Source organism: Pseudoliparis swirei, chromosome 9 (genome assembly GCF_029220125.1).
Source record: "Pseudoliparis swirei isolate HS2019 ecotype Mariana Trench chromosome 9, NWPU_hadal_v1, whole genome shotgun sequence".
Classification (NCBI taxonomy): domain Eukaryota; kingdom Metazoa; phylum Chordata; class Actinopteri; order Perciformes; family Liparidae; genus Pseudoliparis; species Pseudoliparis swirei.
Window position 1 is genome coordinate 4,724,878 of NC_079396.1, and position 14,125 is coordinate 4,739,002.

A 14,125-nucleotide genomic window follows, 5' to 3' on the forward strand; every position below is an offset into this window, starting at 1 on the left:
CTGTGACTCTAATAAAACTCTAACTGTGACTCTAATAAACCCCTAACTGTGACTCTAATAAAACCCTGACTGTGACTCTAATAAAACCCTGACTGTGACTCTAATAAAACCCTGACTGTGACTCTAATAAAACCCTAACTGTGACTCTAATAAATCCCTGACTGTGACTCTAATTGTGTTACTTCCTACCGTGGAAGCCATATATTGACCAGCAGAGGGAGGAAATGTCAGCGCTGCCAGGAAGAGGGCCACCGCGCCGGAGTAGAGCGCCTTCCTGCAGAGATCCACATGCACAGGCTCCATTGTTATGATGTCACTTCCATTTGAGTGACTCCTATTGAGATGTAAATGCATTCCAAAGGGCGGACGTTCTCCCAATATACATGGCAGTGAGTAATTCAAATCATGGCATGTCATATCCGAGACGATAGGTGGCTGCTTGTTCACATTAACTTATGTCACAACACCCTGAGTGTTAATAGGAGTACAGCGACGCAATTCTCGAGCATCGCAAAAGACGCAAGTCCAGTTTGCAATATTTCAGAATTACATGCCGTCGAGAGCCTAACTATCAGGGACCGAGCTATCAGGATCAGTGGTACGGATCGACGGACCGCACACACACCGACCGACTAAGGTGTTTTTAAACGGATTTCATTCGATTTCAGTCCGATAAACCAATTGCGTTGCATGTAACATGCACAGTGTGACTTCATTGCACTCATCATCAGCACTGAAGCAGCTGTGATGCTTTTCAGATCCACGCTTTCAAAGGTTTACGATGTCTTACACTATGAAAACGATTGTTTTATGTATTTTTTTTCAACATTGACCAAATGGATTCAGGGGCAAAGAGATTTAAAATGCTTTTTAAGAAAGACACCATGGTTTCTGCGTCATTGGCCCGTCTATCCTCTTGAACTAAAAACCCTAAAAATATCTCAGGAGTCTGCCTCACAGTGCGGATGACTCAATGACTCATCACTTCTCGCTGTCAGAGCTCTCACTCCGTCGTCAGCATTTTGAGGACGACGCCGTTGGTTTTGGTGAATTGCAGCGTGCGCCGGTGGAAGAGGAGGAAGCAGCGGCTCGCGGCTCCACACAGCAGCCTGCAGACAGAGGGGGCGGGGGGGGGGCATATTTAATCTTCAGGGAAGGCGATGAGGAGGAGGAGGAGGGGGAGGAAGCCAGGGAATGATTGACTTGAAGAAACAAAAACAACTCTGAATGCTGTTTATGCAGATAAACGGTCAAAGACTTTTTCATTATGACTGAATACCAAAATGTCCGTTTTTGTATTCGTGGGACTCGAGTCAGGTGGAGAGGACTCGTTTAACAATGCAGATGAAATACACTCACCCCAGGAAGGCAAACAGAAGAAGCTCCAGTGGGTAGAAAGGTAAGGCAGGAGGGAAATTAGTTTTGAACAACGCCTGAGGAGTCTCTGTGGACACGAAAACAAATTGAAGTCATCCCTCTTATTTCTCCCACGGCCTCTCAAAATCCAATCTTCCCTCCCTTTATTGCACTTGAGATTTTATTGAAATTCTCCCTCTGTCAGCGGGAAATGTTTCTGCTAATCTTGACCAGGCTGATGCTCCCAGTCGTTGTCACGACGAATAATTAGATGGCTGTCATCATCGCTGACAAGCTCAAATGAACAAAGCCTTACTTTTATTTTGAAAACGTGTATGTCAGCCGACCTTCAAACGAGACGTCCTCCCATGGGAGGAGAAGGACTTAAAGGACCAGTGCGTGGGATCTAGTGCCATCTGGTGGTGAGATGGCATATTGCAAATGACTGAATCCTCCTCCGCCGCCGCTCGCCCCTTCCTTTCCACAACTACGGTGGCCTTCAGGTAACGTGAAGAAAAAAATGCACAAGGCTCTCGCTCGAATCAGTGTTTGGATTGTCCCTTCTTGGCTACTGTAGAAACATGGCGGCGCAACATGGCCGACTTGGTGGAAGATAATTATCCCTACTTAGATAACAACAAATCATTAAAAGGTAACCAAAAACACAACAATTCATAGTTCCAGGTGAGTGTTCACTATTTTATCCTACACACTGGAGCTTTGAACCAAACGTAATTTAAATTTTTTTTGCATTTTAATATGACCATGCATATTGGCAAACATATATCACCCCCAGGACAACTTTCTCCCGGTCACTCCCCTGCACACCTCTTTATACTTCATATTTAATATTTAATTTCACATTACACTTTAACACACATTACACTTTAACACACACTTGCAGTACCTTGTCTACAGCACTGTTATCTGTTTGTGCACTTTTATTTTATACCATTGTAAATGTAATGTTTTGCAGTATGTTGACTGTTGATTGTTGTTGGTTTGTTTGTTTGTCTAATGCAGTGATTTTCAACCACTGTGCCGGGTGTGCCGTGGGAAAATGTCCAATTTCACTTAATCGGTCCAAAAAATATATTATTTAGTTGTCGCAAATAATTTGCCTCTGAGCCTGTAATATAGCGGCTGGCCTAGTAATTAAATGCTCTTCCGTGCCAGTAGGTGGCAGTAGGTAGCTAATTACTTGAACATCTAAAATAGTAGAATTAGATGACGCACTGGAGACACTGTGGTGGAGAACGGCGATGGAGAAATATTTCCCCAAAAAAAGAGCAGACTGAACTGACATTTTGTTATTGTTTTGGTGTTGGTGTGACACAGGATTTTTTTTATTGCAAGAAATGTTCTGGAGTTGAATTTTTTTTTGAAAAACACTGGACACAGCAGCCACCAAGTAAAATTATTCATGTGTCTAACACACGGAGCAAATAAATGTTTATGATTCTGATTCTAAAAAACTTATTTTACACATACTTAGGGATGATTTCAGCACATTTATGAAGCCAGAAGTATGTGGACATTTTAAAACAATGGGTCTTATTTTCCCCACTCATCTGGAAGGTTCCGTTACCTCCATCTCCACTCCACACGGGCAGCAGGCGGAACGCGCCGCCCGCAGGCGGAGCGGAAGAAAAAAACAGTAGTGCTCCAGAGAAGTCACTTTAGACCACAGGTTGTCAAACCCAGTTATGTGGCCTGAGGCATGTCATCACCTTTTCTTTCAGAATTTAAAAAACATTCCCCTGCTTTTATTTTGAAGGTTTCAAATGAAATGGATTAATGTTGTAATATAAACATTTTCTAATGTACAATATTTCTACACTCAAATAAATAATAATCAAGCAAAGAGAGAGTGTTTATAAAAGTGCCGCCCTTTAAGAGGGCAGCCATGACGGTGAAAATGGGTTTGACACCCTTGCTTTAGTTGTTATTCAGCTGATCTGGAGCCAAGCCAACTGAATAAACTAAAATTCATAGTGTCGGCGGTACTGTGCTGCAGGTATACTGAGCATCACACTAATGTGCAGGATGTGCAGGATAACGATGCAGAATCACTTCAGCTCTCTCCAAGGGAACATAACAAGTATCAATTTCCAGGCTACTGCATTACAGTACAATATGATACGCTAAAATCATGCTGTACTAGTGTGTTCTTTCAAAGGGAGTAGCATACCAAAATGCAAAGGCCGAAGACTGGCTCAGAAATACATTTAAAATACATAGCTTCTCTCTGAATTACTGCAGCAGCCGATACATAACCACTGCTCACCACTGATACCTCCACCGCCCGACTTAGGCCGGGCAACATCCGCCTAACCTACCCTCCCCATGAGAGCGGGAGAGGAAGTCGGCCACGACCATCTGCGTCCCGGCCTATGGATCACCTTGAAATTAAAGGCTGTAAAGCCAGATACCACCGAGTGATTCGGCTGGTATCTTTCATGCGGTGGAGCCATTGAGCGGGCGTGGTCCGACCAGAGGGTGAATGAGCGTCCCAGGAGGTAGTAGCGCAGGGAGTCGACCGCCCACTGGATGGCGAGGCACTCCTTCTCCACCGTGCTGTACCTGCCTCCCTCTCCGACAGCTTGCGGCTGATGTACAGCACGGGCGGTCAAACCTCTACCTGCTGGGACAAAATGGCCCCAGCCCTCTGTTCGACGCATCAGTCTGCAGAGTAAAAGCGAGAGAGAAGTTAGGTGTGTGAAGGAGTGGTTCCCCACAGAGAGCTTGCTTTACCTCCTCAAACACCAACTGGCACCGCTCCGTCCACTGGACCGGATCTGAGGCACCTTTCCGGGTCAGGTCAGTCATGGGGCTGGTCAGCTCTGCAAAGTTCGGGATGAACCGCCTGTAATAGCCCGCCAGCCCCAAAACTGCCTCACCTCTTTTTAGTCTTGGGCGCGGGCAGGCTGCGATGGCGGCGGTCTTGTCCACCTGAGGCGCACCTGCCCGGCGCCCAAGTGGTACCCCAGATACCGTACCTCCCTCCGTCCAACTGCACACTTCCCGGGTTGGCCGTAGCCCCGCCTGCCTCAGGGACTCCAGTACGCGCCCACCCGCTGCATATGCTCCGCCCAGGTGGTGCTGTGTATGATCACATCATCCAGGTAGGCGGCAGCATATGCAGCGTCGGACGCAGCACCCGGTCCATGAGGCGTTGAAAGGTGGCTGGGCCCCAACAACCCAAAGGGAAGCGTGGTGAATTGGTATAACCCAAACGGAGTGGAGAAGGCCGTGTTTTCCTTAGACTCTGGCGACAGAGGAATCTGCCAGTAGCCCTTGGTTAAATCCAGTGTCGTAAAGAAACACGCAGTGCCCAGTCGGTCCAGGAGCTCGTCGACCGGGGCATTGGGTAAGCATCGAACCGTGACACATCGTTCACCCTGCGATAGTCCACGCAGAACCGAATAGACCCATCCTTCTTGACCACAAGAACAATGGGGCTACACCAGGCACTGTGGGACTCTTCTATTACCCCCATCTCCAGCATTACCGCTAATTCCCGCTGAACCACCTTTCTCTTGTGTTCAGGTAACCTGTAGGGTCGTAACCGCACCGCCACGCCCGGAGGAGTCTCAATCTGGTGCTCTATGAGGTTTGTGCGTCCTGGAAGGAGAGAAAACACATCAGCAAACTGTTTTTGCAACCGGGCAATGTCTGTTTTCTGGGTCCCGGAGAGACTGTCTTCACAAAGGAGCGAGGCCGGATTGGTGGATTTTGGGACCTCAGGCCCCAGCTCCTCTCTCTCAGATACCGAGGACACCAGAGAAACAGACTCCGCCTCCCTCCATGCTTTTAGGAGGTTGAGGTGGTAAATCTGTGTAGCTCCGCCCCTATCAGAACGCACCACCTCATAGTCAACATCCCCCACTCGCCGTGTGACCACAAAGGGCCCTTGCCACTTGGCGAGGAGTTTAGAGCTGGAAGAAGGAAGCAATACAAGTACCTTCTCTCCCGGTGTGAATTGTCTCAGCCTGGCACCTCTGTTGTACAGCCGCTGCTGACGCTCCTGGGCCTGGAGCAAATTCTCACGTGACAGCTGACCCAGGGTGTGGAGTTTTGCTCGCAGGTCCAGGACGTGTTGGATCTCGTTTTTACTGGTGCTCGGCCCTCCTCCCAGTTTTCTTTAATGAGGTCGAGCACCCCATGAGTCCTGCCGAACAACAGTTCAAAGGGAGAAAATCCCGTGGAGGCCTGGGGAACCTCCCGTACTGCAAACAACAGAGCGTCAAGCCATTTATCCCAATTACGTTCATCGTCATTAATAAATTTACGGATCATGGACTTCAAAGTTTTATTCAGACGCTCCACCAGACCGTCGGTCTGTGGGTGGTACACAGTGGTCCGAATAGACTTGATGCCCAGTAACCCGTAAAGTTCTCTCAGTGTTCTTGACATGAACTGGGTGCCCTGGTCCGTCAGAATCTCTTTCGGGATTCCGACTCGGGAGATGACCTGAAACAGCGCCGCGCGACACTCTTTGCAGAAATGTTGCGCAGGGCACCGCCTCCGGTATCGTGTTGCGTAATCCACGAAGACTAACACAAAGCGATATCCGCGTGCACTCCGGTGAAATGGCCCGATGAGGTCCATAGCGATTCGCTCAAATGGAACCTCCATTAATGGCAGAGGGCGCAAAGGTGCCCTCGGAATGGCCGGAGGGTTTACCAATTGACAGTCCGGGCAGGACGCACACCAACGGCGCACATCCGCCCGGATGCCCGGCCAATAGAATCGGGTCATTATCCGTCCAGAGTTTTATCATATCCCATGTGACCAGCCATCGGGTTATAGTGAGCCGCCTGGAAAACCATTTCCGGCGGCTCTTGCACCAGCAACTGGGTGCTTTCCTGCCCTGTGTGAGTGTCACGGCTCACTCTGTACAGTCTGTCCCTGATCAATGTGAAGTGCGGATAGGTCTGCGCTGCGTCAGGCGCACCAGCTGACCATCAATTCGTATCACTTGGTCAAAGGCTGAGCGTGAGTATCATCCCGAGACTGTTCGGTGGAAAATCTTCCATGGAGTGAAACTCGGGAGCCGGAGGAGTCGCCTAGGAGGCTCCCCGGTTCCCCTCCCGCCTGCAGTGTCGGACAACCTCGCGTCACCGCTGAGCACGGCGCACACCCGCATGACCCTGTCTGCCGTGAACGCACCCGCAGCCTTCCCCATTAATTTGTCAAAGCCCGCCAATCGATTCCCAAGATTAAGTGCGTAAGGCGGAGCTAACCGCAACCTTCACGTTATGCTTTTTCCCCCCGTATCTAATCTCCGCTGACACTATGGGATACTCGTGAATGTCCCCATGCACACACCTTATCTTCACCCACAATGCCTCCACCAATGCCCCTGGTCGAACCAGGCTCTGGTGGATCATAGACTGTGTACAGCCGGAATCCACCATTGCCTGATGTATACCCCCCTGGATTCTTACCGGTATGCGGTATGTCGCTCCCGGACCTGGGGAGGGTGTTGGAGAGCCGGCAACCCGGATCACCTGGCCCACCTCCATCAGCGGACACTCCCGCCGGATGTGTCCGGGCTGTCTGCACCTCCAACACACCTGCCCTGGTGTTTGAGGGACTACCTGTGGGTTGGGAAGGGTGCCGGTGTTCGCTGGGGCCTGTATGGGTCGCGTCGGTCTGTCCGGAGCCAGTGAGCTGTCGCTGTCCACCTGCCCGCCGGGTGCACCGCCAGGTGATCCTCCGCCGTGCAATGGCGGCCTCCAGCGGCGTGGGGCCGTGACAGCGGACCCACTCTGCTGTTCCGTCGGCAGCCCTCCACGAACTGCTCCATAACGACCTTCTCCACCACCGCCTGCGCCTCCGGAGTTCCCGGGCTGTAGCCATCTGGTGGCGGCGTCCTTCAGCTGGTGGCGAGGCAAACGGCGGTCCTTGGGTCCCAGCGTTGCCTCCCGGAACCTCCGCTGGTGGTCCTGGAGTCAGCCCCAGCCGATCGATGACAGCTTTACGCACGGCTGCGTAATCGCTGGCGCTGTCGGGGCCAGCGACAGCGCCGCTGTCTGCGCCTCCCGGTGAGAAGAGGCAGTACGGACCGCCCACTCCCCGCGGCCAGCCACACGCCTCCGCCGTCACCTCAAATGTCTCCAGAAATGATTGGACGTCGTCTGCCGTTGTCATCTTTGCGACCTCCACCCCCGCCAAGGGTGGAGGGTTTGGTGGAGCCGCAGCTGTCCGGGCGGCGAGCCGCTCCAGGGCTCCCGTCTGCCTCTCTGCCTGGGTCAGGAGTGCCCCCAATAATTGCCGGTTCCCCTCTGCCTGGTCCCGCTGTATAGCTGCCATCCCCTCCAGCATCTGACCCAGCGCCATCAACAGCTGGGTCGGCAGATCGGAGTGTTGCTGGCTGCTCTCCATGTGCTTTCAAAAAAAAAAATCTTTTTTTTTTTTTTCCAAGAAAGGGCTTCACGTTTGGCTCCAGTGTGACAAGTTGCTAGCCGTCACCAGTAGGTTCTCCCTATACGCATCATGAAAGGAGTCGTCGGGGGGGATATTTGGCAATATCTTTTATTTGGCAAGACCACAGACCGCGTCTCTGCTCAGCACTCTCTCTCGTCTTCCGTCCATCCAGCTCCTTTAAAGACCAAGCCTCACAGATACACAAAACACAGATTGTCATCAGCTGGACTAATTACCCATCAGACCAGCTGATGACAATCAGACACCGTTCCCTGAACCACACCCCCGCTCCACCCACTCTGCAGCCGAGCCTACACACCCCCCACGGCCACATTCCGTTACCTCCATCTCCACTCCACACGGGCAGCAGGCGGAACGTCAGCGCCCCGCAGGCGGCGGAGAAGAAACACGGGCAGTAGTGCTCCAGGGCAAAGTGAGAACTCATCACTTCCACGCTGAACAACACTCCTGCAGGAGAGGGAGAGAAGTCACTTTAGACCACAGGTTGTCAAACCCAAGGCCCACGGGCCGAATCCGGCCCGCCACGTCGTTTTATGTGGCCCCTGACGGCTTGAAAGGCATGTCATCACCTTTTCTTTCAGAAATTTAAGAAAACATTCCCCTGCTTTTATTTTGAAGGTTTCAAATGAAATGGATTAATGTTGTAATATAAGAGACATTTTCTAATGTACAATATTTCTACACTCAAATAAATAATAATCAAATGCAAAGAGAGGAGTTTATAAAGTGTTTCCGGCCCTTTAAGAGGGCAGCCATGATGCTGACGTGGCCCACGGTGAAAATGGGTTTGACACCCTTGCTTTAGTTGTTATTCAGCTGATCTGGAGCCATTGATGTAGCCAACTGAATGCATGGGAAAAAGGCATCAAAAATAATCTGCATTTTAATCTTACATTTTAGTTTAAGATTTCAAACTAAAATTCATAGTGTCGGCGGTACTGTGCTGCAGGTATACTGAGCATCACACTAATGTGCAGGATGTGCAGGGTATGCAAGGTCTTTTAATTAAGGATAACGATGCAGAATCACTTCAGCTCTCTCCAAGGGAACATAACAAGTATCAATTTCCAGGCTACTGCATTACAGTACAATATGATACGCTAAAATCATGCTGTACTAGTGTGTTCTTTCAAAGGGAGCAGCATACCAAAATGCAAAGGCCGAAGACTGGCTCAGAAATACATTTAAAATACATAGCTTCTCTCTGAATTACTGCAGCTAGTCGGTACTTTAACCATAAAAGTGTGAGAAGAATAGATTTATAGCCGATACATAACGACTGCTCACCACTGAAGGGCGCTCCGAAGCAGCTGGCGACTCCGACTGCAGAGGCGACAACGTGCATTTCTCCAGCAGCTTTTTCCTAAAGCGAGAAAGAGAGAAAAAGAGAAAGAGAGAAAGATTCCCTAAATTCCCTATATTCAACTTGCATTCTTGAAAATGCTTTTTTTTTGCCAGCGGTAAGTAAATAGAAACAAAATAGTTGCTTAAATCCAACAAACACGAAACAACATTAGCATTTTGAAGACAAAAAAAGACAGTAGTGGTGGGCAACTGTGGCTCAGTGGTTATAGCAGGTCCGTCTTTCAATCAGGGGGTTGGCGGTTCAATCCCCGCCCTAGTCCATGTGTCCTAGAGCAAGACACTTGACCCTGAATTGCTCCCCTTTAGCCCTGTCTACAGATTAGCATCAGCTGAATGACATGTTATGAAATGTATTCATAGTAAATGATCTGCACATTGCACATGTGAAATGTTATACCATGATCATTTGTGTTTGGTTCAGTACCCCTCAGGTCATGCTCTTCCTCAGCTGATGGAGTGTTCAGTGAGGGAAATGACCTTGAGCCAAGAGGATTTGGTCCAGGTTAACTTTCACACTCGTCGCTCTCCTTTTATCTCTGTTTTGGTTTCTACCAGGTAAAGTTGAAAAAAAAAAAATTCTGAATGACTCTCTTAAATTGCGTTCACACCAAAAGCGTTGCAAATTTTTTCCGCGCGAGTAGATCCCATAAGCAAAGTCAACGTAGAGACACGAGTGGTTGCGATAGACGCATCAAGTTGAAATATTTGAACTTTTGGCGGAAAATTCGCCCGACGACGAGTTGCGAAAGCCAATCAGCGTCGAGCTGCTCCGCCGCTGGTTAATCTAACTGCTGCTGCTCTAATGGAGCTGAAAGAGACAGTCAATCAGATGTAGTCTGGGAAAGTCACCGAGCTGTGTGAGCCTACGGGTGATGTTATGAATAAATATATATATATGATATTGATGTTATGAAGCCTAACACGAGCGCGTTGGATGTTCCGACGTTTGTGGGACGTCCTCAACAAGTATAAAGCAGAACTAGTGGTTATTACTTTCGTGGCAGATGGAAGAAATTATAACTGTTTCCACGGAGTAAAGCCACGGAAATAAGCCCCGCCCCCTCTAAGGCGCAAGCGAAGCGAAAAGCCACAAATAGTCAACCGAGTAAACTCACCCGAGTAAAGCTCGGCTTTAGGTATACCTTCTTATCGGCTTGCATGAGAGTGCACATGTTGCTCAGGTAGGCTCCGACCATGGTGGAGAGATGCACAAACGGACCCTGATGTGAAGAGACAAAATACTGTGTTAATAACTCATCATAGACAACTTTTTAAAATGATGCTTTCCATGAGAAAACAAGGTATACTGAGACGCCTCTCACCACTTTGCCCAGGAAAATAGTGCTGCCGGCTGCCAGTGTGCAGATAAGGCCCAGGAACTTGGAAAACATGTTAGTGAGAGACAAGTAATGAGGCATCTCAATGCCGGCCAGCATGGTTCTCACCTCTGGGATCCCCGAGCCTGCAGAGACACGGAGTCACGGAGCAGCATTCCTTTGAAAGACTCAGACGTAATGAAGCAATCAAAAAAATGTTTCATTAAATATTCAAAGTGAATGTACAGGATTTATTTTAGAAAAGAAAATGTTACACACCACACATGGTATTTTTCTGGTCTTTGAGATGCAAGGATTGCTCAAAGGAATTGAGGCTTTTATTTATTTATAGCTACAAAATTTAATTAAATGTATTTGTATTCCCTTTTTTGGTTTCAGTCATTTGTTTATTAATATTATGTTCCTCCCCAGCAGCTCCATACCGTACCTATTTAATGATATCAATAAAAATGGACACATCTGTCCTGTGTCCATAGCACGTCTGCGCGCCTCATACATTTTCAAAGCGATAGTATTTCTGTTATGAAAACACACACATATTTATAATTATTGTCCTGCTTTAACATGTTTATTTTTGTGTTCCCTTATGGCCAATCTTGGCCAGATATATGGTTAACTTTTACTTTATTTTTAGGTTTTATTATTATGATGCATTCTTACTTTTGAGGGTTGTATTTCTGTAGAAATACCTAAATAAAATATAAAGTATTAAAAAAAAGAAAACACACTTTATTGTCTATTTTACTGTAAAATTGTAATGGTAATTTACTAAATCAACATATTGATGGAATAAGACTTGAAACTATGGTACATGCTGTTACAGACCTGTGGAGTAGGGACAGATGTTGTGGGAGAACGACGATCCGACGGCACAGAGGCATGCTGGGTAAAGAGTCCAGCAGAAGAACTGCAGCAGACTGTTGCCCCGCAGCTTGGTGTACAGCCACTGGTGCGCTATAGGTGTGGAGCGAGAGCACAACATTCGTTTCCAGTCACTTTGTTCACTCAGGCGGTCTCGCGGTCCAATCGGTGTCGCCGATACCTCGCAGCAGCTTCGCCACGCTGAGGTCCATCAGGAAGCTGAGGACGGCCATGGACACGCCCAGCGCGGCGTAGCCGTACCACTCCATCCCACAGCCAGCTTCCAGACAGCCCCGCAGCTTCAGCAGCCAGCCTGAGGATGCACACATGTGGGTTAGCCTTCTGACACTTTGTTTTTAGTCTTGTGAGTCTAGAAAATAAAAAAATGTAATGTTGTACATAATCCTCCTTGGGGGAGGGGGGGGGGGACATTCGACAAGTAGCCTGGATGAATTGAAAATACAATGGTGGTAAGAATGATATGAATACAATTATTATATAGTTCAATATGGAGGATGATGATTTATGATGATTTATGTTCGATTATTGTCTGTGTTTTTTTTGTCCTTGTCTGCTGTTTTGTAATCTTTATTTATTTGTTGTTGTTTTTTGTTTTCTGTGTAACTTGTAAAAACTTAAAATAAAATTATTGAAAAATAGCGATGTCATCCCGCACACTGCAGATGAATAGGGTGCACATTTCAATAAAAATTGAACATGACGTCTTGATAGACACGTAGAAGGCTTCTTCCTTTTTTTCCCTGTGAAAGGATTTCTTGGGAGTTTTTCCTGATCCGATGTGAGGTCAAAGGTCAGGGATGTCCAGGGGCGGTTTTTCCTACAGGCGGTATAGGCGGCCGCCTAGGGCGCCATTCAGAGGGGGGCGCAAAAAAATGTGCCTTTTTGCTGGGCAGTTTTTTTTTGCGCCCCCATCTATATCTCCAACCAATATTTTGACGGCAATGCCAGCCGTTAACAGAACAGAAAACAAAAAAAACATTAAAGCTGCAAACAGCGTCGAACGGGTCCTCGCTCATCTGCGCCGGCGAGACGCCGGCCGGGGATACCGGCGAGACGCGATGCCGGCGAGACGCGATGCCGGCGAGACGCGATGCCGGCGAGACGCCCCCGACAGGCGCAGATGAGCGAGGACCGAGGACGCAGGCACGCCGGTCGGACTTGACTCGGGCCACGAGTGAAGCTCGCCTTGGGCGCCAAATGTGCTAGGGCCGCCCCTGGGGATGTCTATGTGTACAGATTGTCTGAGGCAAATTTGAAATTTGTGAGAATGGGCTATACAAAATAAACTGAATTGAATTGAATTGAATACCTTTTCTTCAAGAAATGTCCGAAAAATATCCTGTGCTTTTATTTTGAAGGTTTCAAATGAAATGGATATATATTATAAAATTAGAGACATTTTTCTGATGTACAATATTTTTACACTTGAATAAACAATAATCAAACGCAAAGAGAGTTAATTAACCATATGTTAGAGTAGTTACCTTCGCATTGAAAATTATTTATTTGTATGCGTGTTATTCGCATAACAAAAAAAGTTTTAAACCGAATCGCATGAAATTTGGTGGGATGATTGGTTATTATCCGGGGACCATTTGATTAGATTTTGGGATTGATCGGGTCAAAGCTCAAGGTCATGAAAAGGTCAACATCCTCTTGAATTGCATGAAATTTGGTGGGATGATTGGTTATTATCCGGAGACCATTTGATTAGATTTTGGGATCGATCGGGTCAAAGGTCAAGGTCATGAAAAGGTCCAAATCTTCTTTTTACCATAGCGCGGTCAATTTTTATCCAATTGGCATGCGACTAATGCCAACATGTTCATAATTCAATGCCCAATCTTGTGATATGCGAAGGTATGCGCTCTACCGAGTGCCCGTTCTAGTTTATACTGTGTTACAGTTTCAACCCTTTGAGGGCGGCCATGATGCTGATGAAGATGAGTATGACACCCCCGGTTTAAAGCATCTCCATTGTGGTCGGATGCAAATAGCAATAATAGACACAAAACAACACACAGCTTGAAATGGCTGTATATAGAAATCTGGTGACGCATTATGAAAGGGAGTCTTCACCACACATCACATCCTTCACTTCTCGGATTAGGACCCCGAACTGAAATCTGCTACTCCCCGATGTATCGATCGAGTCGGTATTGATCACGTCCTAATAATTTCCCGCTTCCCGTCTGACCTTTGACCGCTGCACGGGACCGTCGGCATGGTTTCCATGGATCAGCAAGGAGCAGAGTCTCATTATAGGATGTGTCCGATTGATTTCCTCGCTGCCGGTCGTCGTCCTCTCCGACGGTTCCGCTCCCGGCAGCCTCCTGATCCTCCTCATCCTCCTCTTCCTCCTCTGGCCTCTTCATTTTGTCTTGAAGTGTCGGCGTCATTGTGTGATCGCGGTCTAAAATCGAACGCCGAGGCTCAATGATGGAAAGGGGGGTGGATATATGAATATACTTATTGCTGCCACTGCAAAACAAAGCAAAATAAAGCTGGAGACAGGGAGACGAACCTCCTATTGCACTGGAAGGTCTGGTGGTCTGACCTCTGTCAAGGTATCGGCCTTGAGGTAATGGAGCGGTCATGGTTGACAGGATAGCTAATATTAACTCTTTAGAGCAAATATGTCAAACACAAGGCCTGCGGTCCGAATTCGGCCCGCCACGTCATTTTATGTGGGCCACTGACGGCTTGAAAGACATATGATCGCCTTTTCTTAA

General features: G+C 47.9%; 1 protein-coding gene across 1 annotated transcript in view; it reads right to left on the reverse strand.

The window, feature by feature from the left end:
* clcnk (chloride channel K) overlaps window positions 1-13,902 on the reverse strand; it is a 27,607-nt gene extending 13,705 nt beyond the window's left edge. Inside the window, exons 1-10 of the mRNA XM_056424002.1 lie at window positions 13,591-13,902; window positions 11,554-11,685; window positions 11,337-11,465; window positions 10,497-10,636; window positions 10,317-10,394; window positions 9,097-9,172; window positions 8,131-8,256; window positions 1,360-1,444; window positions 1,008-1,109; window positions 190-274 (exon numbers count right to left, since the gene is read on the reverse strand). Coding sequence (XP_056279977.1) covers window positions 190-274; window positions 1,008-1,109; window positions 1,360-1,444; window positions 8,131-8,256; window positions 9,097-9,172; window positions 10,317-10,394; window positions 10,497-10,636; window positions 11,337-11,465; window positions 11,554-11,685; window positions 13,591-13,792 — 1,155 coding nt within the window. The 5' untranslated portion in view covers window positions 13,793-13,902. The remainder of the gene's footprint in view (window positions 1-189; window positions 275-1,007; window positions 1,110-1,359; window positions 1,445-8,130; window positions 8,257-9,096; window positions 9,173-10,316; window positions 10,395-10,496; window positions 10,637-11,336; window positions 11,466-11,553; window positions 11,686-13,590) is intronic.
* Between the last annotated feature and the right edge of the window lie 223 nt (window positions 13,903-14,125).